At 39.7% G+C, this 26,281-nt stretch overlaps 1 protein-coding gene across 1 annotated transcript in view; it reads left to right on the forward strand.

Annotated features, from left to right (window-relative positions):
- The window catches only part of col4a5 (collagen, type IV, alpha 5 (Alport syndrome)), a 61,139-nt gene that overhangs the window by 28,467 nt on the left and 6,391 nt on the right, over positions 1–26,281 (forward strand). Inside the window, exons 3-40 of the mRNA XM_084923620.1 lie at positions 621–710; positions 1,883–1,927; positions 2,343–2,387; positions 2,480–2,542; positions 2,667–2,720; positions 2,810–2,836; positions 3,704–3,784; positions 4,284–4,346; positions 4,440–4,475; positions 4,609–4,650; positions 4,767–4,859; positions 6,164–6,217; positions 6,376–6,432; positions 7,379–7,423; positions 7,521–7,574; positions 7,660–7,701; positions 9,699–9,792; positions 10,171–10,455; positions 10,606–10,695; positions 10,883–10,953; positions 11,274–11,465; positions 11,555–11,723; positions 13,920–14,012; positions 14,120–14,224; positions 14,420–14,517; positions 14,849–14,999; positions 15,086–15,199; positions 16,151–16,318; positions 16,739–16,828; positions 17,092–17,238; positions 17,315–17,413; positions 17,505–17,594; positions 18,241–18,380; positions 18,483–18,609; positions 18,945–19,124; positions 19,229–19,279; positions 19,405–19,590; positions 26,035–26,168. Coding sequence (XP_084779746.1) covers positions 621–710; positions 1,883–1,927; positions 2,343–2,387; positions 2,480–2,542; positions 2,667–2,720; positions 2,810–2,836; positions 3,704–3,784; positions 4,284–4,346; positions 4,440–4,475; positions 4,609–4,650; positions 4,767–4,859; positions 6,164–6,217; positions 6,376–6,432; positions 7,379–7,423; positions 7,521–7,574; positions 7,660–7,701; positions 9,699–9,792; positions 10,171–10,455; positions 10,606–10,695; positions 10,883–10,953; positions 11,274–11,465; positions 11,555–11,723; positions 13,920–14,012; positions 14,120–14,224; positions 14,420–14,517; positions 14,849–14,999; positions 15,086–15,199; positions 16,151–16,318; positions 16,739–16,828; positions 17,092–17,238; positions 17,315–17,413; positions 17,505–17,594; positions 18,241–18,380; positions 18,483–18,609; positions 18,945–19,124; positions 19,229–19,279; positions 19,405–19,590; positions 26,035–26,168 — 3,765 coding nt within the window. The remainder of the gene's footprint in view (positions 1–620; positions 711–1,882; positions 1,928–2,342; positions 2,388–2,479; positions 2,543–2,666; positions 2,721–2,809; positions 2,837–3,703; positions 3,785–4,283; positions 4,347–4,439; positions 4,476–4,608; positions 4,651–4,766; positions 4,860–6,163; positions 6,218–6,375; positions 6,433–7,378; positions 7,424–7,520; positions 7,575–7,659; positions 7,702–9,698; positions 9,793–10,170; positions 10,456–10,605; positions 10,696–10,882; positions 10,954–11,273; positions 11,466–11,554; positions 11,724–13,919; positions 14,013–14,119; positions 14,225–14,419; positions 14,518–14,848; positions 15,000–15,085; positions 15,200–16,150; positions 16,319–16,738; positions 16,829–17,091; positions 17,239–17,314; positions 17,414–17,504; positions 17,595–18,240; positions 18,381–18,482; positions 18,610–18,944; positions 19,125–19,228; positions 19,280–19,404; positions 19,591–26,034; positions 26,169–26,281) is intronic.

The following is a 26,281-nucleotide window of genomic DNA, read 5'->3' on the forward strand; positions in this document are numbered from 1 at the left end:
TCAATCCTTCTCAGTACATTTTAATCTCCTCTCATTTCTATGAATAATAGTCCAATACTGCAGATTTTGGTATTGATCCAATACCAAGTAAACACAGGCTTGTATTGCAGATACTAATACAGATAATTTTAACGCATAAAGGAAGCTTATGTAGAGGGGAGAGCAGCGTCATGATTTATTAGATCAATAATCATTAATTTAACAAAATCAAACACATTTTAATAGCCACTACATCACTGGGTCCATAATAATTAGTTAATACAACAAAACACACCTTTCAGATTTTGATGCATTTTGTGGTTTTTGGAGACGTGTAATGTAAATATGCATCTCTCTAAACCATCTGTTGTTTAATGTGCTACAGGCTATAAATAACTCTGCCTTTCTATTATGACCAGACTGAAATTAAATCTGAAACTTATCTGGTCTTAAACCTCTTAAAATAGGATCAGTTATTTATTCCAACTTAAATGTGCAGAACCACAGAACCACAAAATTTAATGTGCAGCTGTCCAGGTACAGAAGCTCTGAACTGTGTGTAGCTGGAAAAGACACCGAAAATATGATAATTACATTTAAAAATGAAACAAATGATTGTTTGACTGTGTCATTGCTTGCAGGGTGAAAGGGGTTTCCCAGGTTTGACGGGACAGCCAGGCGTCCCAGGATTCCCTGGACCAGAAGGACCAATTGGGCCCAGAGGAGAGAAGGTGGGTTTGTAGGGCAAGGAGACGAGAAGAGAAAAGGAACTGATTTGAATTGAAACTCTGAATAAATTTCTGTGACTTGGGCTATTTTCTGACTTTGGATGGTGGCAGTGCATATACAAATGAAAAACAATGAGTCACTGTTACTTTATTAAAATCTGTGCCTGTTCTGCTTGAATGATTAAGTAAATAAGCCAAACAGATTAAAAAAAAGATGTTTCAGTTACACTCCTGGTTATTTTTCTTTGACCTCTTTGGGGAAAGACCCCAACATAAGGCTCTGGGTAACTTTTATGATTTTTTTATAAGCTACTATCGGTCAACAAACTGACTAAATAATTAGGACAATAATGTGAATAATTGCTAAATATTTAGGTAGTTATGTCATTACATGTATAGATGATGTTTTCCTGCATTAAGCATGTTTCCTGCAGTCAAAATGTTTTCTGCACGTCCCCCTGGATAAGTATAAGATACATTTTTGTTTGTCAAAGCATCAAATACAACAGAAAATCCTACAGACTTCGGCGTCTTTGCGCTGTTGAAAGTGATATAATGCTTTTTAACATGCATAAGTGTTAAAATAATGGCTTGCCAATGCCAGGTGGTTGCCATGTAACGTGATAATGTTATAATATACTTGTGTATAATTCAGCTTGGTTAATATGAATATGAAGTTACTGTAAATTTGAAGTAACACAAAGCATTCAGGTGTTGCAGGTCCATAAACACTACAAATAGGTAGTTTTAGGCTTTTGTTAGGTGGTTGCTAGGCAGGATAATATCAGACGTAGATAAGAACCTTCAGGCACCGACGCTGCTCACACGCAGCAGTAATCCCGTAAAGGCTCGATTTGAGTGCTTTTTCTTCTAAAGCTTTACACAAATCCTGAGCAGTGTTGAATCGATTTTAGCGTATAATCTGGTTCTGATGGTTAACTTTAAGCACATTTTCATGAGAACATTAGCTTTTATACGTTTAGTTTTTCACAGTAGTCCTGTTTGGATATTTACTTAAGTAAAGGACATGAATAAGTTTTCCATTACTTCTACAGTAATACTTCTGTAGATTCATTACTTGGCTGTTACTGGTCTTTGATGCTGCTCACAGTGTGGAGTCAAAGATGATCAGGCTCATCATTAATGCTTTCTTGTTTGTTTGTTCTTTCTCTCAGGGAAGTGATGGACCTCAAGGACCAGGTGGTCCAAAAGGAATTAGAGTAAGTAATTCCCCCATTTTTCCTAAAGACTTCATAGGGATTTTGAGCTGTTGCCACACTGAGAAACATAAGAAATGGCTCCATAATTTTATTGATTTCTTTATTGAAGTTTATGAATGTTTATGCTTTTTTTAAAAACACAGACACACACATAAAAGGTAGTTACATTTTTTTTAAGTAGGTAAATTTCACCTGTTTTTTTCTTCCCCGTTTAAATAAACAGGATGACTTTTTAGTGCTTTCTCAGCACTGAATAATTTGGGGTTGTAATGCTCTACTTTGGCCAGCAGGTGTCCCTATTTTGCCTTATTGTACCTTAACAGTCAGCTAGGTCCTGAAAAAACTCAACACTGGATTCTTTTTTTTCACATTTCAACTTTTAAATGACACGTTCTTATTTTCCCCCCTCTATCAGGGACCTCCAGGAACACCAGGATTTCCAGGAACACCCGGACTTCCAGTGAGATATTTAATGAGCTAAAATAATTCTAGCTAACTTAAAATCATGCAGCATTTATGGTTAAACTTCCTGTTTTAATTCCTGTTTATCAGGGTCTACCCGGGCAGGATGGTCCTCCAGGTCCAAGAGGAGTGCCGGGTTGCAATGGGACAAAGGTATCTAATAAAAATGTCTATGATCAATAAAGCAAGTTGTAGAAGAGAAATTTCTTAAAGCCAAGAAAGAATGTTGACACTCAGCGTATCTGTCTTTCTATTTTTTTTCCTTTTCCTTTTTTAGGGTGACAGGGGTTTCCCAGGAAGTCCAGGAATCCCTGGGCAGCCAGGACTTCAAGTGAGTCATTACAGGATGAAGTTTGCATCACAGTGATCTGTCTGGTTTTGTTTTGTTTTTTCAAACTTTTCTATTTTACTCATTTACAGGGTCCACCTGGTCTGCCAGGACAAAAGGTAAAAATCAGCACATGCACATTTTGTAACTTTGTTACTAATGCTCTTAATGTTAAAAATTTATTTAAAAAAACTTAATTTTCAAGGTTTGAATTCAATTTTTTAAGTTATGTCCTCCACCAGCTAGAAACAAAAGAACAAACATGATATGTCAGCAATTTCTGCACTAATATACAGATTTCTATCTCACTTTAGGCTGATATATCTACAGTTTTAGAAGCACCACACAACTCAGACTCTAATTTGAAATGTTAACTTGACTGTGCTTTGAACTTGTTATGGCTGGTAGACCTTAATTTAACTCTTACTTAATGAAGTAAATATAAATTCCCTTCTCAACTGGGGAAATGCAGAAAAATACATGTGTGGATGTGTGGTTTTACAAACAAGCGGACACGTCCAGGTTTAAAAGGCCAAAGACGGGGTTTCTAAGGAAAGGACCAGGAAGCCAATTACAAATAAATAAACATTACACATTTAAAAAAAAGTTCTGTTTTGAAAATGAAAGCATGGAAAATAATTTTTTAAAAAATCACTTATTTTTTTATTTATTCATGTAAACAAAAAACACAACACGACAACAAACAAGAGTTTCACTAAGTTATTTGTCAGTGTTTGCTGTGAAACACACAGATATGAAAGCTCTACTACTGCCTCTCCTTTAGGTTTCTATAAAATCAATTTCTATCATTTTTCTAACTTTTTTTTTACTGACGTCAAGTTGAGTTTTTGCTGTATTTGTCCACTAGATGGTGCTCTTTGACATTGTTTGATATTCAGAAGCAACATTTCCTTTTTTCCCCTCAGGTTCTTTCCCTTTATGAAGACAAATGTATATCTGAGCATCTCTTTCCCTTTTCTTTGCAGGGAGACCCAGGTGATGTTATCTCCGCCAATCGTTTCGGAGAGAAAGGAGCAGTGGGTTTACCCGGTTTGCCAGGAGGTCCTGTGAGTGAAATATTCTCCTTTTAGAAACACTGTGCTGCCAAAGCTAATTTACACATTTAATTAAATTCACGTGCAGATTAAAAAATTTTCAAATACGTAAGTCAGAATGATGTGTGTATAAAAAAACAAAACAAAATGAATGAATGAACAGAACTTGAGCTTTAGATGTCAAACCGGTCTGTTTAATAATGCGACAAATGAAAATCTGTTTAATTTTGATCATTTATAAGTTGAAATATGACTAATACTGATATTATACACATAAAGCCATCACATATCAAGGTGTCTGCTGTATTTATGATTATTGACATTATTTGTTTGTGCTTATGGAAACATTTTTAGAGCTAGGACTGTAATTTCTCACACACTCACAGAAATGCTCACAGACTCAAACAGAATGAAAGGAAATATGCAGAAGCAAAAGGATGAAAATGTTTGGGTTTTTTTAAACTGTATGTTTTACCAATTGTCTGTACATCTTTTTCCTTTTATGTCACAGGGCCGACCTGGACCTCCAGGTATACAAGGTCCGGTAGGTCCCCCAGGACCCAGAGGCCTTGAGGTAAAGTGAAGCTGCTACAGCGTAAACCTTTTTTCATGAAAGTTGCACAAATAGCATCAGATTGAAGGCCAACTGTTTCTGTTTGTTTCTCAGGGTCGTCCAGGTGCTCCTGGTCCACCCGGGCCTAAGGTGAGATCAGACACTTTGTAACTGATCTTTAGTAAATAAAGACAAAATGATAATACATTTTGAACTATTCTTGGTCATGAAATATACTCCACTGAGCCTGAAGTGACAGCCTCCCTCTGTTTTTTCTCAACAGGGGAATATGGGTTTGAATTTCCAAGGACCCAAAGGAGAAAAGGTACCATAATCGTCACTTTTTTACTAGAGTTATGTTCAGTCTCTGCCTCAAGCTTGTCTTCTCAGAGCTTTTACTGAATTACTAAACCTGCCACTCTTTCCCTGCCGTGACCTTAGGGTGCACCAGGTTTGCAAGGACCTCCTGGTCCTCCAGGACAGGTTGGGGAGCAGACAAAGCCGGCTGAGACTGAAATTCAGAGAGGAGACAAGGTATAACTATTTTAAAGGCATGAAAGTGGTGAAGTATTCCATTTGCCACAGAAATGAGGACTGACGAGACTAAAATTAGATTTTAAATAGAGAGATTTTACAACGTAGGCTGTTTAAACCAAGTTTAAAACTCAGTATCTCTTGCTGACAGGTGGCAGTCACTCGCTTTATTAACAGATTTTCCATATATATGAAAAAGGTCATTCATATTTTCCATAATGCATGTATTTTACATTGTATCAAAATGCCTCATCTTGGCAGTACCTAATCATTGCTCATAAAAATGTATTAAATGTGTGTGAACATATATAAAAACCAGTTTACACCAGAGTAATAAATCACAGCCACATGATGGCAGCAGAGAGTATCTATGCCTGCCAATCACATTTAGTCATTTCATTCAGTAAAGAAATAATAAACACCAGACGGGCATTGTGTAAAATGTAAATAAATTGCGTAAACAACGTACCAGATGTTTAACATTCACACCGCAGGCGAAAGTGCATCAAATCCGATTTTTTTGACCCTATGCGACACATATCCGATCATGGTATGACAGTGTGAACGGCACAAATCCGATATTTTCAAATCCGATCTGGGTCACTTTCGTATGTGGTACTGAATCCGATACATATCCGATGTTTTAGAAAGCGACTGCTGTTTGAACGGTCATGTCGCATTAAATCCGTCTTTTACGTCACTGACACAAGACAGACGCCAATTATCAGCGCCCAAGAAGACATCGCGAACGCTTCCTGGCCATCCAGTGTAGATGTTAGTGAAACTGTTGGGAAGACAACGTTGGAGAAACGTGAACATTTTATTTGTACTGTATAATCTGCAGATTCTGACAGAAATCTGCAGCTATCCTTTGAAGCACCGCTCCTCTCTAAAACAGCAATAAGGATCATTATTAGGCCATATGTAAATAACAAAATAACTTTATAACTTAAAACAAAATTGAGAAACGTAAAGTCCGAAACAAGTATTTATATTAAGGTCCATCAGTCAAACAATACTGTTTGGTCTGGGTCTGAGCAGACCGCGTTGTGTGTGACGTCTGCTTTTGCGCATGCGGGCCGCTTTGAGGGTTCACACAGGAGCACGTTTGCTGTCACATTTTATTTGTAGTGTGAACAAGCAGACAAAAAAATCGGATTTGATCAAAAAATCGGAATTGAGCATTAAGACCTGCAGTGTGAACGTAGCCTAATTGACTTGTTATGCCAAACCAGCCAAATAGATTTGGTTCAAACTCTAAACTCGTTCTGCACTGATTCTGATTTTTTCTCTTTATTCTGCAGGGCGACCAAGGACCTCCTGGCCCTAAAGGTGATCCGGGTTTACCGGGACCTCCTGTAAGTATCTCCGGTCCCCTGAACCAAATTTACCTCCACACATTAAAAGTCCCTCCAGAAAACAGACAAAACATTTAAGTTACAAGTTGGAAGAAGTGGAGTATCTAGTGTTCTTGATGGTGACTGTGGTGTTTATATGTCTCTTTATCTCACTGTAGGGTCCCTATGGTGGGCAGAAAGGAGAAAAGGGAGAACCAGGAGAGCCGGGAAAACGAGTAAGTACAGCTCTGGAATTTCAAGCAAATCCTTTCACTAAACTTACGTAATCGCCCCTATGTTGCTAAAATATGTCTGTTGCTCAAAGGTAAACTCAATTCTAAAGCCCTCAACATGTGTACAAGTGCAAGAGTGTCTGGAACCTCATCTCTGATATTTGGTTTAGGCAAAGAGGAAAGGTGTTGCCCAACTTTCTCAAACAATCTGACTATTTTACAGGGTTTCTCTCAGCTTTTTTGTGTGTATACATGCAAGTGAAACTTTCTGCAAAGAGGGAACTCTCAAACATATTTGCCATTATTTCAGTTTGTACATGTCATTCCTTCAAGACTGCTAAGACACAGCAGAGCTTGAATTCCTGGGTTGAAGCAGTAAGAAGAGACCAAAGGGGATCTATGACGCAGGGTTCATTTGACTGTTACCAGATTGTATGTTCAGTATGTATTTGTAGAACATGTTCTCCAAGCCTTTTAAAGACATACTGAAACCTTATCAACAAGCCCAAAACTCCGGGTAAACCTTCAAACAGCTCTTCATAGATGTGAATACAGGGTAGTTATGAACGCATACACATTATTCTACTGTGCACACAGTCATGAAGTCCGGTGTAACGTTTTGAAATGATGAACAAGACCTTGCAGACACCTATTGACTTCAGTTGCATGTGTTGGGATGTCAACCTGACCACAGGCCTAACTCAATTAAGTGAATGAGTTAAATATTTATATTTAACAGAGGTATGAATGTAATTTTTATTATTGTAAAACTGGACATTTTAAGAAGGGAGTCAATCTCAGAATTTTTGACTCCTTTTGGGAGTCAGCCTCTAGTGGCCACTGGAGGATGTGCAGTTTTTGCCAATTTTGTAATGCTTCAATATTCAACTCTGGAGATGTCCCCGTTGGTGCAAAGCCTGATCACCATGTTTTTTCCCCCCTTTTGCAGGGAAAACCAGGCAAAGATGGTGATCCTGGCTCTCCAGGATACCCAGTGAGTTCTGCCAACAAACTGCACAATTTATAATCCTTTTCTAAAATGTCTTATAACCTTTTCCTAACATTCTTGTATTGCTTTTTGTCACATTCAGGGGCCCTCTGGAGAGACAGGCCAGCCTGGTCTTCCGGGGAGGGACGGTGAGACAGTAAGTTTCTTCTGAATATTTTTGAATTCTACGAGTCAAACAGTAATGCCATGAACTGTGTAAATATCACTCTTTCTCATTTCAGGGACAAAAAGGTGATCGTGGATTCCCGGGTCCACCAGGGCAGGTGAATGAGAATTTATATTTCATTATTTGTGGAATATTTGTCTTACACTTGAACTCTTAGCACCATTTCATTGTCTACTTATAAATACAATGCTGTGCAAATATCCCAAGCCATCCTTCATCTCTTTGTAACTGTAAATTAACCATTTTTCCTTGGACATTGGAGGCTTATTCACTTATTTGTAGTTCATTTTGAAAAGTGCCACCAGACTTTGATCCACTGATTCATTGTTAGTGAGCCCAAGCACACTGTCAGTGCAGTAAAAGCATAGCTGTCAGAGTCTGCTGCGTGGCAGGCAAGATAAGGACCCAAACGCATGATCACAGGACACAGAGTGGAATGGAAAATAGGATGGACGATATGAGGAAAAATCTAATATCACAATATTTTTTGGTTATATCGCTATACATGATATGTCTTGAGCCCCAGCGCTCCCAGTATTGGGGGCAAAAGGGATGAGACCTCTGAATTTCACCTGAAGTTCATATAAACCATCTCTACAACCACTAAACACAATGAAAATGACAAAACAATTAAAAGAACAGTTACATAATTTCGCAAAATGTGCCTAAACACAAACAAAAATCCATGAGGTCACTCAGCTTCATGTAACCAAACCACGACCAAAATTCACTGAACCAGCCGCAAAAGAAGACCGAAAATGTGCTTCACGTTCAATAAACAATAACATGGAATTTTTCTCTGTTTCTCTTGCTGATAGCTGGTAGCTCGTTTCACAGCTGGTTTATTTGAAGTTTTCTTTGGTGTGTTAGGAGACATTTGCATGTGGAGTTTAAGATGGTCTTAATTTTGCAGTGATGACTTTTCAGCTGGTGGAATAAATTCGTAGTACTGCCACCTTTTGGGCAATGGTCTGACGAGTCTGAATCTCTGGGGTTAGTGATGCATTCGCAGCGTGTGGGAGAAAAAAAAAACTCACAGTGAATTACATGCAGACAGCTTAATATTTCCATGGCAACCTATACTTGATGGTTACTATACAATAAGGCTGGGTTTTAATTATCGATTTTCCAAGTAAAATCGATTTTAGGTTGAATAACGCGATGCCGATTAATTAAATCCTGAATTGATTTTTAAATATAAATGTATTTTGCCAGAAACTTCAGAATCTCAGGTTAAAGCTTTCATTTCAACAACCACCAAACAGCTAAAACAGTAAATGAGAGCAGGTAAACGGATTCCACAAAGACGTAAACACAAAGCGCGGACCCGACGCATCAGAATCAGTGAGATGTCGGCTTTCTCACCCAATGACACGCCGTCGGAGCTGAAAGCCGACATCTCACAGATTCTGATGCTGCAGGTTTTGTCACTCTCCAAATTAACTGAGCCAGCAGCAAAAGAAGATCAAAAATAAGCTTCACATTTGATAAACATCGTCATGAATTCCCTCTTACTTGTGCTTGTGCTTACTTGTGTACATCAAGAATAGTTTCCCATCTCAAATCTCTATTTTCTGCATTATTTGCTTGCTTGTTATGCACCAGTCTACTGTTGTTTACAGTGCTTTCAGCCACTGTTTTTTTTTTTTTAATTACCGGCAAAAAAACCCGCTAATTTCTACTGTTCAATACAGAAAACATTTAAACTGTGTGTGTGTGATACGAATTACCCACTCCCAATGGAAAATGAACCATTAAGGATGACTATTCAGTGTACAAAGTCCACTAGTCCTGCTAACCATGAGAAAACTGTAATTATGAGACTTTTTTTTACATTTTTAAAAACACAGCTTAAAATAAGGAAGTGTTTTAAAAAGAGGAAAGTTTCCATAAGGAGGTAATATTTATCATAGTTTTTGATTTAGGTCCAATAGTCTGTTGTTGTATTTTATATTTATTCTGTTGTATTTTTTAAAATATTTTATTTTAAAAATTATATTACAAAAAAACATTTAAGGATATTTGCAAAGTTTTGTATAGTTTAGTCCATGTGAGTCTTGTGAATTTACTTAATTCTTTTTAACATCCCATCAGGTGATTGGCGGGCCAATAGGGAATCAGGTGGGGCCTAAAGGTGAACCTGGCTTACGTGGAACACCTGGACTCAAAGGAGACAGAGGAGTACAAGGTGAGCTGAAAACACACAGGCACATAACAAGCATACTTATTATTTGCATTAGTTTTAAAGCTAGTTTATACCGGGTACCAAATTTAAGTTCAAAAACAGACATTATAGATGAGATGGTGCAACCTAAATGCACTGGTGTAGGTCTAGAATAACAGATTAAAAATACAATAATACATTTAGGGGAAAGGTTGGGATAAATTGAATAATTTAGGGTTACTGAAAAGGAAATAAAGGGATACAATTATTAATTATGTAAATTAGTTAATGGCTCTTCTTTGCTTTTGGCTGAATAAGACCATTTTTTGAGATTTACTTTTTGATTATCTTTCACAAAAAAACAAACCAAATAACACTGAAACGTCAACCTCCTTTCTCCAGGTTTGACAGGCCCTCCAGGAGAACCGGGATTCACAGGAACCGGTAGTGGGGGTTTCCCTGGACCTCAAGGTTTCCCAGGAGAGCGAGGTCAGAAGGGAGAGAGTGGCCCTCCAGGAAACTTTCTGCCAGGCCCCCCAGGTCGTGCAGGGTCTCCTGGATCCCCTGGTCCGCCAGGGCCCCGTGGACTTCCAGGCACTTCCTCAGGTCAAGACTGCATACCAGGACTTCCTGGGGTTCCTGGTGCACAAGGAGGAAGAGGTTTCCCTGGAGAGATAGGACAGAAAGGTGGGAAAATGTCTAAGATAGAATCAAAATAAATGACTCCTGTCAGATTGCTGAAATATCACCCAATCTCCCAAAAAAGTGCATAAGACGGTCTCCCCCTGCAGCCTTTTGCAGAAAAAAGTGACATTAATGATCTGATTGTGTTTTTAGGTGAGAAAGGTGACACCTGTGTGAACTGCATAGGAAGCGTCAATCCCATCCCTGGACCTCAAGGACCTCCAGGACCTCCTGGATTTCCTGGTAAGACCCCTCCCCCAAAGTTTTGTTTCCATCAGGTGATATTAACAAACTTTCCTGAATCCACAGTAGCAGATTAAAATTGCTTGGTGGTCCGTCAGTAATGACATTAAATGTGACAATAAAGACACTGAAGTTTAGTAGACCTCAGGACAGGTGTTTTTATGGTCCCTCTTTTTTTCTTCATCAGGACCTCCTGGCGCCCAAGGTTTCAAGGGAGACAGAGGTTTACCAGGAACATCTGGCTCTGTCGGCCCCAGCGTGAGTATTCTTACTTTTCCTTTCCGAAAGTGGTGATTATCATTGTGGAACTGATATAATTAATGTGTTGCTCACGGGTGATCCAGATTTCATAATAAACGCCATTATTTCTTTGGTATTCTTTGATTTAATTTCTCTGTTTGACTTCCCTGTCCCTGGCTCTTGCTTCTTTCCCAAAAAAATTGATTCTGTTCACCTGGACGTAGAGTTTTAAGTTTTTCCGACTGCAAAGGCTACGTCAGGGTGAACTGAATCAATTTTGGGGGATTCCCTTACCTGGATGATTGAGCATCAAGACATCTTGCTTGTTTCCTTTCCAGGGTCCTCCTGGTGCTCAAGGTCCTCCCGGCCTAAATGGAGAGAAGGGAGATCCAGGTGATCCCATCAGAGTTAATGGTTTGAGGGGAGAGAAGGGTGACACTGGTTTCCCTGGACCACCTGGTCTGCCCGGTCTGGACGGGGCGCCTGGTCGTGACGGAGCCCCTGGGCCTCCTGGGCCTAAAGGAGCTCCTGTGAGTGACTTCCACTCAGTCTGTTTATTATTTATCTGAATTAACCCAAACCCCTCTAACCCCAACTAATGTATTTGCAACTGTGACAGGGCTCATTGTTGGTGAAAGGAGAAAGAGGCCTCCCCGGTGAGCCAGGTTTCCCTGGTAATCCAGGAGACAGGGGTCCCCCAGGTCTTCCTGGCTTTGGAAATCCAGGACCTCGTGGAGAGAGAGGTATCCAGGGTGTCTCAGGAAGACCGGGACCTGTTGGTGCACCAGGTAAAAAAATAATTTTACGTTTATCCTTATATATATAGATAGATATTCAATGAGAGGTATTGTGATGAAATACAAGTTAGTCATTCATAATAAAATAAACAAAATTACCTGATGTGTTGTGCTGTAGCATATCCGGGGAGCGATTATTATAGGCCCTTGTGGGTCTCCCTGCTCAAGAATTTCAACCCATTACAGCACAGTGTGTTACCAGCAGTGATGGGAATAACGGCGTTACAAGTAACGGCGTTACAAGTAACGGCGTTACTAACAGCGCTACTTTTTTCAGTAACGAGTAATCTAACTAATTACTATTCGTATCGTTACAACGCCGTTACGGTTACTAACAAGAAAATGCGGTCCGTTACTATTTTTCAACAAACAGACGGTTGAAGCTGTGTTCAGCTTACCGCGTCTTATATCAGTTGCACGGAAGTAGCTGTAAGTAATCTGGATGCTACAGCTTTAAGCAGCTGCGCAATGAGGCGACTGCTGTCTCCAGGAAAACAGGAGTGATACACCTGCTGCTGTCAGACCTGCAGGTAGGCTGTGATGTTCTCCTTATAGTGGACAGAAATTATTGTTTTGGAGTGGCACAAATAATTTGTGTGGCATCTTACTGAATGCAGAACAGCTGATTGTTCTGTAAATAGTTTGAATTGTTTTTTTAAAAAATCAAGGTAAAAGGTAAATGGATGCAAATAACTTTGTTGTTTGCAAAACTTGTGCATAGGATTTTAAAATTGACAATTTATATTTGCATTAAAAGTTATGAAATATGATTCATTAAACATGTTTGTGGTTGTTACAGTAAAAAAAATAACTTTTTCTACTCTGATTTTATGTTTTTTGTCTGATTTTAGATCAATTGTGTTAATACAGTATGTCAAAATGAAAACATAACTGTAAATTTAGACACGTGAGGTTGTGCTGAAAAGGATGATACCAAACAAGGCAAAGTAAATTGATTGATTGTTAATTTATTTCAACCATGTAAACAATATACAGGTACATTTAGAAAAGAAAATAAGAGAGAAAAAAATACTATACAAAAGTCAGTACATTTCAATATTGCTACCATTCTGATTCATTTACATGTTGAAAGGGAGTGGGAAGAAGTAAACACTTATTTAATCCCACCCCTTTGCCATAAGTTATCATATAGTAGTTTTTACCTTTAAAATAGTTTTTAAAGGTAAAATGTGGAGGGAAAATCAAAAGTAGTTAAAAATGGCCAATTATACCCTGGACCCCAGAGGGTTAAACGTAACGCAATAGTTACTTTTCAAGTAATTAATTACTTTTAGAATATTGTAACTCAGTTACTAACTCAGTTACTTTTTTGAAGAAGTAACTAGTAACTATAATTAATTACTTTTTCAAAGTAACTTGCCCAACACTGGTTACCAGTGGTGTTTGGTGACTGTGGCCCCAACTGCCTTCAGATCATCAACAAGCTCCTCCTGTCCTGTAATCAATCACCGTTCTTATAATCATCCTTACCCCTTGTGTTGAGCTCCAGACTGAGGTTGATTTCCTCCATTTCCTAATAATCACCAACAATTAATATAACACTTTAGCCCATTCGTGCTTTGATGGTCGTTTCGTTTTGCCCATGGTGATGGAAAGGTCAGAATGGAAAACTTAGATTCTGTGGACAGGTGTGCTTTATACACAAAATAAGCTCGGATCAGCTGTATCGTATTTATTGACCGTAATCTGTGTGCACATGGGCACACACCCAACCATAGGAGCCAGAATTCTGTTTGACTTCTAGGAGGATCAAATACTTATCTCCCCCACTGTACCTTACCAAATTAGACCAGTGCTGTGCCTCACAACACAGCAAAGTAAATTATATGTTGATCTAATTTATATTTTCACATTATTTATCTCTGATGTTCTAGCTATAAAATTTTAAAGCTTAGTATATCGTCAAGCTATAGCCTGAGTTGGAACGTACTGTTCATTGCATCAAAAAGTTTTTTTTCCACAACTTGCCCAAAATCTCCTGCAGAGGTCTTGATACTTAACTTTGAAAATGATTTTACTCAAGTTACCATAAAGAAAACATAGCAAAATAGAGTGGACATAGATTTTTCCCACAGGCTATTTGACATCCATTTCATGTCCAATTTTCCTGCTGTCTGCTCACTGAAAGCGTCCAACCTTTTATCTGTGGATTTTGTCATCATGAAGGAACTAAGGGTGAACCTGGTCAGACAATGACAGAGAAAGGGGCCAAAGGAGAAAGAGGTCGGGATGGCGAGCCTGGACAGCCTGGTTCACCAGGTACACGAGTCACTATTTTGTCGTAAAATAATATACTTTCCATTCACAGTATCTAAAGTAACATACATGCTCCCTGATTGCCTAATTTGGTCATTTCCCTTTGTCAGGTGTACCAGGTCAGCCTGGACAGCCTGGTTTTCCCGGTTTATCGGGAGCGAAGGGTGAACCCGGAATCCCAGGCATTGGACTGCCAGGACCTCCAGGACCAAAAGGCAAAGATAGAAATAAACTGTTCTCTATCTGTCTTCCTTTGCTCTTTCTACCTCTGCTTTTTTGTCTTCCTTTGTCCACTTCTATTTACATTCTCTTCTCTTTAACAACTTCTTCTGAGTACTTCCTTACATACTCTCTGCTTTTTGTATCATTGTTACCTTCTTCATCTCACACTCACTTCTTTCCTCCTCCAGGATTCCCGGGTGTTGGCGGGCAACCAGGAGCCCCTGGAGGACCAGGAAGACCAGGGATAGATGGACGTCCCGGTGAGCTGGGATTTCCTGGACCAAAGGTGTGTGTGTATATATATGTTTTAATATATTTAATGGATAATTGTGTATACCAATTTTACTAACATTATTATCTGTAGAAGGTTAAAATAACAAGGATAAAATAATCCTTACAATTTGAAAATGACAGCTTTTTTTATATTAAGCAATTTTCTCTAAGCAACACATGTCCCCATGAACCTTATTTAACTGAACACATTTTTGTGATGACTATGGCTCATAGTTTTTGTTATGCATTAATAGCTTTCATTAAATGCCTCTTGTTCTGTCCTAAACTGTACTGTTCGTCCCTCGCTGTGTGCCTGACGCTCTTTTTGGTTATATGTGTGACAGGGTGAACCTGGTCTTGGACTTCCTGGTCCTCCTGGTTTAACGGGTGCACCGGGCCCTAAAGGTTCCATTGGGCCTAAGGGAGATCCTGGTTTCCCTGGTAACCCCGGTTTGTCAGGACGGCTTGGAGCTGATGGAGCTCCAGGATTCAAAGGTACTCTTTAGATTGTGTGATTGTTTTAGAACAAAATGACACCAGGCCAGAACTTTGAGCTGATACTTTATCCTCTGTCTGTGCAGGTGAGCCTGGTACACCTGGTACACCTGGATCTCGTGGCCCCCCTGGACCCCCCTCTTTTGGTGGAACGGGCCCACCAGGTCTCCCAGGATCTCCGGGCCCAATGGGACCACCAGGTAAGTCACATAAGGTTTGACTGAAAAGAGAAAACTCAGCATTACAGAATATCCATTCTACCGTCAGCAGTTTAAGCTGTTAGACATAATCTGATCTCTATGGCTCTGTCTCTGGGCTCTCCTGCTAGTAGGATATGCAGGAGACACCTCATCCAGGTGGATTTTAGTAGTTATCCCAGGCAGATAACAAGAGCAGGAACATTGCTCAACCCTATTTCTATAATTTGACTACTTCACTTTCAGGCTCAGCTCTGACAACCGGACGTCACATTGGTCTATCTGTCGGTCTTTAGCTTAGAGTTTCCTCCACTCTTGAACGTAACCCAGAATTCTTGAACCCCTTTACTTGGAGCAGTAACTCACTGCCAGCCAGAAGTAGGGAATCTACTGTACAGCTGAGGTTCTACATGGCCTCAGACTTGAAAGAAATAATTCTCATCCTAGCCACTATTACAAATCACTCTGGTGCAAGATGGAGTTCACTGATCGGTGGTGTTTCTGAAGCCATAGAATCAGAAACACTCTGCTCCTTGGCTGTGCCCAGAGGATCCAACATTCTCCAGTCTGGAGAACGTTGGACTGTAAGTCTAACTTCCAATATGACCCAAACCCTGATTATTAGAATAAAGGGACCGAATAGCTTGTAACATTGGGCGCCAATACTTTATTCTTCCAAAATGCTTCCCACAGGTTAGGGGTGTGGTCATATACCCAAAAGCACACATAGAGCAAACTCTATGTATATAAACCCTGGAGCTGAACCACTCCTTCCTACTTTGCAAATCCAGAAGCACTGTTTCCAATATTGCAGAAGTGGGAACCAGAACAACCCCTCAAAATCTTGACCGCCCAGGGGAGTGGAGAGTAAAAATGTTCAAATTATTGTTAACCTGACAGTTCAAATGTTGTTCCTAAAGGAAAAGAGGACAGTCATAATAATCATCTTTACAGGGCTGCCAGGATCAGATGGTCCAAAAGGAGACCCTGGCCCTCCAGGTCTAGACATCCCAGGCCCACCAGGAGACCCAGGAGCTCCAGGTTTTCAAGGTCTTCCAGGTCCTATTGGAACCCCAGGACCACCTGGAGGACCTGGTCGCGATGGTTTGCCTGGCTTGCCAGGTAAGCTGTCACTCTTCAATCATCGAAATATGGCTGTAAATGAATAACATTAGCTATATTGGTATCTTGAAAAGCAATAAAAAGCATTATATGTCACAAGTTGATAAAGCAAAGGACAAAAAGCTGTCATGATGACTCTATGCAGTCGATCATTTAGAGCATTTACTAACTACAAAAAGACTGGCTGAATGTCTGCATAACTCAGTATAAAGGCAGCTTGTAGGCTAGCTAATTGTTGTTAGCTCACAAAGTTATCAGAAAATCTAAATCAGACCAGCAAGTTAATAAGGTACCAATTAGAAACAGTTGACTAAATGATAATAGACATTTTTATGTTATTTGTATGTAATTAAATATTTACTTTTTTGGTTTATTGATTATTCTAACTTTCTCTCCTCTGTAATGCCGGCCTGGCTGCAGGTCAGAAAGGAGACATGGGTCCCATTGGACCTCCAGGACCTTCTGGAGGACCGGGAGCCCCTGGAGGACCTGGTGCTCCTGGATTTAAAGGTACTGACACACTCCATACTTACCACAAAAATCATGTATGATAACACTTATTGTTTTAAATTGACACATGCAGAATGATAATTTTTCCTACAGCAAAAAATCTATTAAAAACCTGGAATCTGGTTGCATAAGCTATGAAAAATAATATAAAGAATATGAAGTAATTTATCATTTTCAAGTAAATTGTGACCTCTGTTGTTGGTATAATTGGATTAAAAGTATGCAGCTACTCATGAAAGGGCCTGCCTGATGCATCTACACAGGTGAACCAGGATTTCCAGGTAGAGACGGTGCACCAGGTTCTCCTGGTGCTAAAGGAGAGAGGGGAGACATGGGCCTCCAGGGACCGCCAGGACCCAGTGTTCCATCGCAGCTCTTAAAGGGACAAAAAGGAGATCCTGGACCTTCAGGTAGAGATGAAAACATTTTCACTGCCCTCAAAGAGTAAAAAGTTTGAGTTAAATCTTACATATTGGTTTTCTACAGGTGGAACAGGTTTTCCGGGTCCAAAAGGTGCTACTGGTCTCCCTGGTGACCCTGGGTTTCCAGGAACAGATGGCAGTCCTGGCCGCCCTGGACCTCCAGGTATGAATTCACCCCTAATGCATACATACTAAGTACATACATAAATACAGACAGAAACAAATTTTTAACATGCTATTTCATTTTTTTGCAGGTTCTAAAGGAGATTCTGGTCGCCCAGGAGGTCCAGGTATTCCTGGGTCTCCAGGACCTAAAGGCCAAATGGGAGACATGGGAATCCCAGGTGCTTTTTATCAAAACTTTGGTCCTTATTGCTGTAGATGTTAGTAATTAAAGGCCAGTGTTGTGTGTTGAAATATGCCTATACGAATTAATATCCTTCAGGTCTACACCTTGTTTATTAAATGTTGTAACTTGCTATAGAGCAACAGACTTAAACCGGCATTCGTTCTAACTGCCAGCAGGAGGTGACTTGTTTGGCAGATAAGTTTAATTTAATTGAAGTCTTAATAAAATGTGCTTGCTTATCACTTGATTTAATAACTCAGTAAATATTTCCTATTAAATTTATAATGAAAACTCTTTTTTGATATATCATGATGATCATTTTTATTTGATTTTTCAACTATCATTTCATGTAGAGGACAAAAATGACAAATAATGAAACAGGGTATGTTTTTTTTAATATAGTGTTTACATAGTATCCTTGTATTATTAGTCCCACTTTCATACACTCTGGCTTTCAAAGCAAGATGGTGGTGCCCAAAGTTCTGAAAACCTATATTGGTTGCCCACAAACCAATGATGCACTGGTGTGTTGGTTAGTGTTACTAAGGAAGAGAATACCTGATTCTGTATCTTAATGACATTCTTTTTTTTAAACATTTGTTAAACTTTATTTGCTACTTATCCCTTTAATGAACACACAGGACCACCAGGGCTGAAAGGTGTATCAGGAGTGTCGGGTATACCAGGATCCCCAGGACAGCCAGGACCACCTGGTAACCAAGGACCCAAAGGTGAGCCAGGTTCTGCTGGCGTCGGACCACCTGGACTAACCGGACAAAAGGTGCATAATCCAACCACTCAGATTTCCTGGTAAAAAAGGCAAATATTTTATTATAAATAATATTTTGGTGCACATTAAAAGTTTTTGTTACATCCTTTGTAGGGTGATCCAGGCCTGCCAGGGTACCCAGGAAATCCAGGCCTAAAAGGAAACCCAGGATTACCAGGTCCCACAGGTGTGACGGGAAGACCAGGCGATAAAGGTGACCCCGGACTCCCAGGATTCCAAGGTAAGTCTGATCATAACAGATGTAGAAAAGAAGAATGAAAAGCTGAAATAAGTTGCTGATATTAAACTGCAAATGCATTGCATTAGCGAGAGTATAGAACTTGACTGCATGCTAAAGTGTCAAACCCTAACCCTACATGTAAATGTAAAATGTTCCAAAAGTAGAAGAAGGAATTTTATTGCGATAATTTATTACTAAGATTACCTTTATTTTACCAGGAATTCCCTTTGAGGTGGCAGTATCGTATGTCAATCATGATCAGTTTTTGTGTTAATGGGACTTCTTTTCATTGAAGCAAAACAAGGGTCGATCTTCTCTTTCTACTCTCCTGTCAGGTCCTCCTGGTATCCCCGGTCCTAAGGGTCTTGACGGTGTGCCCGGTACCCCAGGTAGCTCAGGAGCTACAGGTAGACCAGGAGAGCCTGGTCCACAAGGACCGTCTGGTCCACCAGGAGAGAAAGGTCAGGCAGGTCGCGATGGGATTCCAGGACCAGCTGGAGTCAAAGGAGAAGCAGGTGAGTCACAGGGCATCTACAGAAACTGTAATTTTGCTGTACTTTCAAAATTGCTTTCCGTTGTGTTACTCAAAAATAAATATTTTCATTACTTTTCCCTCCAGGAATTCCAGGTTACGGTGGTCCAGGTCCTGCTGGAAGTCCAGGACTGCCAGGTGAATTACCACCACCTGTAGTACATATTCATACCTGTGTATTCTTTATTGATTTTTTGCTGGTTTTGCAGGTTAGTTACATTTTTTTTCTCAGCATTCTCTAATTTGTCTCTCTGTGTGCTAAGGTATCAAGGGAGACCCAGGTCCTCCTGGTGTATCCGGCAACCCTGGTTTTCCCGGCCCTAAAGGAGACCCAGGCTCACCTGGTGGCCCTGGTGAACAAGGTGCCCCTGGCTTTCCTGGGCCTGCTGGGCTGTCTCTGCCAGGCCCTAAAGGTGCCACAGGACCCCCTGGATTACCTGGAAGAGCAGGTAAGGGACTTGGACAGTATTTATTACCACATATAGTACTAGAATTTGCTGCCTGGTTTTCAGATGATTATTGTATTAATAATAACTATACTGTGTAATCAGTGACCACAGAGAGGATTCTTCCGTTCTTACCCATAAAATGTTAACTTTGAAAAATCAGCCTCACTGCATTTGACTGCATCACAAGACTTGCAGGAAAATGGCTGTACAACCAATTGCCCCATAGGCATCATACAGATTACTTGATTCTTTGGATATCTCTGTTGAATAATGCTTCCCTTCAGTGTAAAATGTTTGATTTAAAGGTAAGACGAAGAAATTACTTTGAAATCAATCAACCATCCATAAGTCTTGTCACACCAATGGGCCACTTCCTGTAAATAAAAAGCTGTGGGACAAGTACGTTAAAAGAAGAATGTGTTTGGACTTCTTTATATGGGCTTAAATAGGATATTGCTAAAACCTAACCCAACCACTGATGGATTGCTGGTGAAATGCTACGATGTAGACAAACTAGACAACATGGTTTGGACATACCAGCCTGTGGTTCCCAGTTCAGAACCACTAACCCAATCCTGTAGGGAACCACAGAAAACCAGACAGCAAATGGCAGAATCTCCACTTTATACGTGAACGCTTCCATCTCCTTGATTTGCATGGGAGATTGTTGCACTAATCAAACCACCAGTATGAGAAGCAACACACCTGTCCGATTATTGTCAACACCACCCTGGTCTCATGAGTAAATGTTAGTGTTCTCCTCCTTCACCTCATCACACACCAATCACTGTTTGCCTCTGGGGTTATGACTACGTCCCAAAAAGTGCATGTGTTTATGCCACATTGTTGTGTCTTCATCATCATCCAAAAATCTTTTTATTCACAAAACAATACGCCCTCATGTCTCCTCACCCCCTTGTCCTCTTCTCTTGGTCTGGTCATTGGCAAAGCTGTAATCCATTCATCTCTCCACAGCACTGAATCGTGTGTATTTGTGTGTGTTTGTCCTCTAATGTGACCATTGTGATCAGTGTGTGTCTTTGTATGTTTATGAACCATTCAGAAAAAAAGAGAACTTCAAACAAGTATAGCAGAAGCAAACCAAAATCTCTGATTCAGTCAAGAATCTGTCATTAAAGATGTTTCAATGACGACAAAAATACTGCTGCTGCAGTAATTCATTTACCCTGTTAGCATGAAGAGCAAAAACTCTTTGATTCTGGATAAGAGCTGTCGTTGGTTTGTTTCTGGCTTTGCTGCCATATTTTGGTTTTGTCTCACCAATCAGCCATCTGCATGGACACTGTTCATCCCGACAACAGCACACATGCGTGTGTGTGTTTATACACACTGAGAACAAGTCTCATACAGTGCTGGAAAGAGTGGACTCTCCTGACAAACCCTTTCAGAAAAACAGCCCTGTTTTTAACTATTTCTTCTATTTTTTAAATATACTTTTTGGTTTAAAAATGATTCTCAAGTTCATGGAAGCATCTGTAATAACAGGCAACCGAAACAAATTTGTAGCATTGTGATCTTTCTTTATGTAAAAAAAAGATAAAAGTAGATGTGCAGGTTTTATTTATACTTATCAGCCGCTTTATTAGGTACACCAATTCAACTAATCAGCCGATGGCGGAAACTCAATGCGTTTAGCATGTAGGCATAGTTGAAAGTTTAAAGTATGCATCAGAATGTGGAAGAAATTTAATTTAAATGACTTTAAATGTGGCATGGTGGTTGGTGCCACACAAGTATTTAAGAAACTGATAAACTTCTGGGGTTTTCCCACACTGCCATCTCCAGGGTTTACAGTTTCTCCTGAAAAAGAAAAATATCACTGGAAATGGTTTGATGTCACAGGAGGGTCAGATTGATTTGAGTTGATAGGAAGGAAAAAGTAGCTTAAATGACCACTTGTTAAAACCAAGGTATGCAGAAGAGCATCACTAAATACACAATAAAGAGAAAACCTTGAAGCAGATGGTCTACAGCAGTAGAAGACCATACTGGGTGACTTCTGTCACATAAGAACAGGAAACCGAGGTTACGGTTCAGATAGATTCACCAATATTGGAAAACAGAAGATCAGAAAAACACTGCTTGGCTCTTGACTCTTGATTTCTGCTGCAGACTTCAGGTGGTAGGGTCAGATTTAAAAAGTACGCAACATGAAACCATGGATTCATCCTGATTTTATCAACAGTTCAGGCAGCTCTGAAGGCTCAAAGGGGTCCAACCCAGTACTAGCAAGATGTAACTAATAAGCGACAGTGAGTGTATATTTACTGGAAATCACCCATTATTTAAAAGCCACATCTTTTGAAAGCAATTGTCAGAACCAACTGCTATCCAGCCCTGCATCAGGCTACATGAAAAGGTTTTGGGGGTTGTCAGGGTGACACAATGTTATTACATGTTACTCCTGTTTCCTGTGGTTTGGTCCCACCTGCTTTGGTGTGGCGGGCCCTCTTCGCGTGACAACTCGTGCATCTGTGCGCCACAGGCCCTGCAGGTCAGATCAACAGCATCCAGACTTCTCCTGCATGTCTCTTACAGCAGCACTGACCGAGTTTAACGTCTCTCTGATCAGTTTAGGAACAAATTGATGATAAATCACTGCATCTCCTCTGTATTTCCTCCTAACAGCTGTCTCTTTTCACTTTCCATGCACTCTGATGGTAGCATAATGCACTTTTTTTACAAGTAAGCCACTATTAAAGATTTTCTTTTTCTTCAAGTGTGATCGTGATAATCGCAACACAAATCAGCATGTGGATGATCTGGGTCACATGTAGGTGCTGCAGCAAATTCAGAATGTATCAGCACCACAGAATTTAAATACACATCATATAACTAACTCACCTTAGTCGTTTTCACATTGTGTATGATTATATTTAAGCATTATGTATTGAGTATATATTGTAGTTTAATGGGGTTTTGTTTTTATCTTTGAAAGATAAGGCTGTTAGGCTATTAGCTATAGTTTTGTTATTGCCTGCAAAACCTGTTAAAAAGCCCAAAACCAATAACTGGTTGAAGACCTCACTGGTTAAAAAACAGGGCATATGGTAATCCTGCTGTCGCTTATCAAAGAGTTACTTAAACAAGGTTAATGGTGCCAGTTAACATTATCTTAGTTTGTTGTTGGTTCTCATGTTAATGATTGACTATAAAAATTATGTCAAATATGAATACATATCAGTGTCATTTGTAAAAGATTAACAGCAACATATTTAAAAGCAGACAACTAGCATTTACGCTAACATACCACATTATTGTGCATGAATTAAATCAAGCCGAATAGCCCCCATGGTTTATTCAGTAAAGGAGAAATACCTCTTTCTTTGTCAGGTATGACTGTGTTTCTGTACTGATGCCTACCTCTGTCTAAACCTGCTCTTCTTCTTTGTTGCCCCATTCCTTTATCCCGGCTCCGGTTTGCCTGGCAATTCTGGGAACCCTAGGTCCTCCAGGTTAGACTCCAGTGGTTTGATGGGTTTGATACATATAACCATATAAACTGAGTTTCATGCTGGGTCGGGGTTAGTTCACATCAATTTCTCTCAGTTCAAAGCATGTAAAAGTGTGAATCCACTTCACTTTTCCTCTGTGCATCACCACAGTGGGTTTTGAATCAGATAATCAATATGTAATCGAAGTTTAGAAGTCATTTTTATACACAGACCCAAATTTTTCAGAGGCTCAAAAGTAATTGAACAATTGACTGAAAAGCAGTCCCATTGCACGGTGAGGCCTGTTCCCTTCATATTTTGTGACAAATTAAGCAGATGAAAGATTTGATTGCAAGGGAATAGGCTGAACAAAAATGAACCTTTTAGAGAGACAGGAACGACTTGTAGTAATTTAGAGTGGCCAAATCACCACTAGTTCATTCAAAAAGGATGAATGCACTGAACACCACAGAAGACAACTAACTATGATCGCAGAATTATTTCCATGGTTAAGAAATACAACTTTACAACATTAAGCCAGGTCAAGAATACTCTTAAGGAGGTTGGAGTGTCATGGTCTACATCAAGAGACACCTTAAGGAATGTAAATACAGAGAATTTACAACAAGGTGCAAACCACTGGTTACACTCAAGAACAGGCCAGATTAGAGTTTGCCAGAAAACATCTAAAAGTGTCTCCACAGCTCTGGGGGGGAAAAAAACTTTGTACCAGCGTAATGGGAAGAGAAAAGTACATAAGAGAGAAAAAGTTCTTGAGACACACTACATGAACCACATCATTAGCAATTACTGATAACTGCTGATAGAAATATGACTCGTGTACAGGGCTCTACTCTCTGCTCAGATTCAGCCGAAAGCTGCAAGACTACAGCCTACAGTGCCTAATAGAGCATGCTTTTCAGTTAACGAACCCAAAACTAAATAAATAAGCAGCAACTGGAGGTGGCAGTAATAAAGTCCTGAAAGAGCATGTCAAGGCAGGAGATACAGTACATTTTGTGATATCCATGGGTTCTAGATTGTAGGTAGCCACCTACTGCAAATGGTTTTTATCCAAGTATTAAAAACAGTCCTTATATTTTATATTTATGTCCATTTCTTCTACAGTAGCCGTAATGCTCAGACAATCCATCAAGCTGTGCGGCTTCGTAGCTTAAGTCGTACTAAAATATTTTTTGACAGATTTTTGAGCGCCATGTACCACATAAAATCGGTTCGAGGTCAGTAAGCACAACCAGAATACATACATAAGGCGCACCGGATTATAAGGCGCACTGTTGATTTTTGAGAAATTAAAAGGATTTTTAGTGCCCCTTATAGTGCGGAAAATACGGTAGTTGTGTTGTTGTACAGAGGCAAGAGTACAAAAATGTGTAATAGTCCAAAAACATTGGGACCGAACTGTATGACAAAACTGTTAATGATCTGAAGATGAATTAACCCCGGCCCTAACCTCTGGATTTGTGTGACGGTTTATGTTATAAATTGAGTGTTCAGTTCATCCTTTCTTTACCCCACAGGACAGTTCGCCCAGGACTTATAACCATAAAAACCTACACACAGTCAAGTTGCAAGTTTACTGTTTTTTGGGATTGTTTTTACCTGAAGATCTTCTTAAAATGTTTCTCTACCATGATTTTTAGTTACCAGTAACATACATGTGTGTTTATCCTATTCTGTCAAATGAGGCAATCAGACTCAGGGTTCACCATTACTACACCTGTAACACTTCAGTCTGAAAATAAAACTCTTCAGTTTGGTGTCTGCAAGGTTTCCCCAAGGATTTAAAGAAGGAACCACGCAAATACTTTTTCACATTTTTCACACTTACATGTTTCAAAGATAATAATAAAGATCGCCTCTGTCAGTGCGCCCCAGGGTGGCTGTGGCTCCAATGTAGCTTGCCATCACCAGTGTGTGAATGGGTGGATGACTGGTTGTGTAAAGCGCTTTGGGGTCCTTAGGGACTATTAAAGTGCTATACAAATACAGGCCATTTACCATTTACCATAATCTTAATAAACACAAAATGCAGTTTTTAAATAATGATTTAATTTTCCAAACATTCCAAATCCTTGGTATCAAGAACTGCAATCAAGTATTTGTGATAACTGCCAGTGACTCTTTCACATCACTGTGGAGGAACGTTGGCCCACTCTTCTTTGGAGTACAGTTTTAATTCAGTTACATTGGAAAGTTTACAAAATTTGAACAGCTTATTTGACTTCATGCCAAAGCATCTCAATCTGACTGAAGTCCATCAAGATGTTTTTTTGTAAATGTGTGAGCCTTTTTGTTCTTCTTGGTCAGTGGTCTTTTCCTTGAACTCCCCCATGGATGCTATTTTTGCCCAGTCTCTTTCGGACTGTTGAATCATCTGTGAGGCCTGCAGTTCTTTAGATGTTGTTTGGGTTCTTTTGTGACGTCCTGAATGAGTCATTGATGCGCTCTTGGATTAATTTTGATAGGTCGACCACCCCTGGGAAGTCCCAAAGCCTTTGAAATGCCTTTGTAAACCTTTCCAGACTGATAGATGTCAGTGACTTTGTTTCTCAGCTATTTCTTTAGATCGTGGAGTGATGTGTTACTAATTTAGATCTTTTAATTAACTTCATTTTGTCAGACATGTTCTATTTAAGTAATTTCAGCAGCCTAGGTGTGACTAGTGAAATTGAACGAATCTTTACAAACTGCATTTTGTATTTATTCAGATTATCTTTGTCTGATATTACAATTTGATGTGTCAGAAAAACGTAGAAATCAGGAAGGGGGGCAAATAATTTTTCACATCAGAATAAGACCCATAAGAAAGCATAAAAGTAAATCAGTCAGAAATGTTTTGTTTAATTGCTTAATTAAAATCCAAATGTGATCAGAACCCTAGTGGGGGAAAAAAAAAACACATAATCAACAATGTTGTGTTGTTTTTATGTTATCACATCTGACCTTTCATTCTCTGCGTGTGAAGGTTCACCTGGCCTACAAGGTCCTCGTGGACTCCCAGGAACTGGTGGCGTTAAGGGAGAAAAGGGTACTCTTGGCATGCCTGGAATTCCTGGCATCCCCGGACAGAAGGGAGATCCTGGTTTTCCAGGAAATCCGGTAACACCCTGTTTTACATTTACTTCATTATCTTCTGAGTCCAAAAGAATGCACATCTGTATTTCTTTGTCCTTCATTAGCTGAGCTCACAATATCTCTACAACCCTTTCTTC

Source organism: Perissodus microlepis, chromosome 3, assembly GCF_051167445.1.
Source record: "Perissodus microlepis isolate ML-2025 ecotype Zambia chromosome 3, ASM5116744v1, whole genome shotgun sequence".
Lineage (NCBI taxonomy): Eukaryota > Metazoa > Chordata > Actinopteri > Cichliformes > Cichlidae > Perissodus > Perissodus microlepis.